Source organism: Nannospalax galili, unplaced genomic scaffold (assembly GCF_000622305.1).
Source record: "Nannospalax galili isolate Female #2095 unplaced genomic scaffold, S.galili_v1.0 scaffold2736, whole genome shotgun sequence".
NCBI classification, from domain to species: Eukaryota; Metazoa; Chordata; class Mammalia; order Rodentia; family Spalacidae; genus Nannospalax; species Nannospalax galili.
The window spans coordinates 32,995-35,311 of record NW_008338401.1 but is presented as its reverse complement, the minus strand read 5'-3'; the positions used below and the strand labels follow the sequence as shown (position 1 = coordinate 35,311).

The 2,317-nt window shown below is 36.5% G+C and overlaps 1 protein-coding gene across 1 annotated transcript; it reads right to left on the bottom strand.

The window, feature by feature from the left end:
* Positions 1–770: 770 nt before the first annotated feature.
* Positions 771–1,703, bottom strand: LOC103734235 (olfactory receptor 4C15-like). Its single transcript, XM_008833124.1, has one exon. It carries the CDS (start codon positions 1,701–1,703, stop codon positions 771–773), a length of 933 nt encoding a protein of 310 aa, XP_008831346.1.
* Positions 1,704–2,317: the final 614 nt, after the last annotated feature.

Genomic DNA, 2,317 nt, shown 5'->3' with positions numbered 1-2,317 from the left:
TTGTAGGAACAACAATGTTTCAGGTTGTGCTAATGGTCTTCTCTCTGCTACTCTGGGTTCTGATGTCTCACAGTGTCAGTTGGAAACATATTTACTTGGTATGGTTTCAGGACACTTCTCTTCCTAATAGGAAATACATGTTTATTTTCTCAACCAAATAATGTGTTTGACAAAGCATTGACTGAATAGTAGTCAACACTTAAGTATCTTTAAATGGGCCATTAGATTCATGAGTCCATTTAATTTGATAATTTTAATATTCATATGACAATACTGAGAAGACTATACAAAGTGAAGGTTCAATTTAAACATAGGATATTCTACTCTAAATATCAACATATTATAAGATGATAACATCTCTATATATATAATTAATAAATCACATGGCTAAATAAATACTGAGTTTCATTCTTCATGTTTTCTTAATTCTTGTGCTTTTTGTGGGTTTTTTAGTGTGTATAAGTGTGTGTTGTGTGCCTGTGTGTATCTGTGAATATGGGGGGAATTTTAGAGTACCCATACACTTGCATGCACAGCCAAGAGGAGGGCATTGAGTATCCTCATTTATTTTGCTATGTCATATTTCCATGGGAAATGGTCTATGATCAAATATTGAACTTGCTGTTCTGCTGATATAATAGCTGTTCATGAAGTCGGAATCCCCATGACTCTTCAGGGCTTTGGATGTGGGACACAAATGAAGGTCCTCTTGTTACAAAGCGAGCACACTTACAAACTAATATATCCACCCCTCTCTGTAACGAAATATTTTAATATTGATCAAATACTCTCAACCTTCTCCACATTTTCCTGATAGAATTTTTCATTTCTTTATTCCGGAAAGTATAAACCATAGGATTGAGCAATGGTGTCAATATGTCATCAAATACAAACACATCTTTCTCAAAAGATAATGGAGATGTAGGTCGGGCATATATTAATAAACATGGGACAAAAAACAAAAGCATCACAGTAATGTGCGATCCACAGGTAGACAGAGCTTTAAGTCTTCCTTCAGAGCTGTGTGCTCTCAAAGTGTACAAGATGACACCATAGGAGACAAGCAACAAGGAGAAGATAATGATGCAGATAGACCCACTGTTGGCAAACACCACAATGACAAAAATTTGTGTGTCAGTGCAGGCAAGCTTCAATAATGGGAACAAGTCACATACAAAATGATCAATGATACTGGGTCCACAGAACGGCAGCTGCAAAATAAAAATAATTTGTATGATGGCATGCAAAAAGCCCCCTGCCCAGGCCACTCCCACCAGAGTGCCACAGAGCCTCCTGTTCATGATGGAAGAGTAGTGCAAGGGCTTGCAAATGGCCACGTATCGATCATAGGCCATGGCTGCCAGGACAATTACTTCTGCTCCAGGGAAGAAGTGGAGAGCAAACAGTTGTGTCATGCAACATTCAAAGGATATGGTCTTCCTCTCATAGAAGTAGTCTATAATCATCTTGGGTGTGACAGCAGAAGTAGTGCATGCATCCAATAAAGACAAAAATACAAAGAAGAAGTACATGGGAGAGCTCAGCAGTGCAGGACTATAGACAATGGTCACCACAATCATCATGTTGCCCCAAAGAGTTGCCAGGTAGATGAACAAAAATACAACAAATAGTATCTTCTCAACGTTTGGGTTCTGAGAAAGCCCCAGAAGTACGAACTCTTTGACGAAGCTCTGATTTTGCATGATTCTGAAGAAGGTGAATTAACACGTTTTGTTGTTTTTCTGTTATTTTGAGAAAAACTACTTTGTATAGTTTATAATATTATGATCTACAAGGTGATGTGTCATTTTACAAAACTATCTCTGTTGCCTTTGTGACTGTTATGAACAGAATTTTAGAATTTTTTGAACAGTGTTGTTGGAACTATTATTTATGTGACAGGGTCAAGATGGAGGTAGATGATTGAATATGTTAAAATACCACAGTTACATATTGGAACATGAAAGCATCTATCTATGGCAATATAGAGAAACAGCTTATTTTTTAAAGTTCATATTTAATTTTCTTTAGGTAGTGCATGAGGGGAAATATTGAAAGACATTTTAGAACCGTGTACTACTTACAAACAAAACACCATAGTAAGTAAGTAGGGAATGATATGGGGCCAATAATTTCCTTAGTGATTGATGTGAGCTCATCTTAACCTACCAATAAGGTAAAGAAGAAATATGCACTTAAAATTTGGTTCAATGAAGGACTGGAACTTCAAATACATTAATTTAGTCTTAAGAGAAATCTCTGTGAGAAAATGTTTATTGCTGCACATGATGCAGCTCTTAGAAGTATTGCAATTTCA

What these genes read in the sequence shown, in the direction of transcription:
- LOC103734235 (XM_008833124.1), bottom strand. Translation starts at nt 1,703, where the DNA reads ATGCAAAATCAGAGCTTCGTCAAAGAGTTCGTACTTCTGGGGCTTTCT.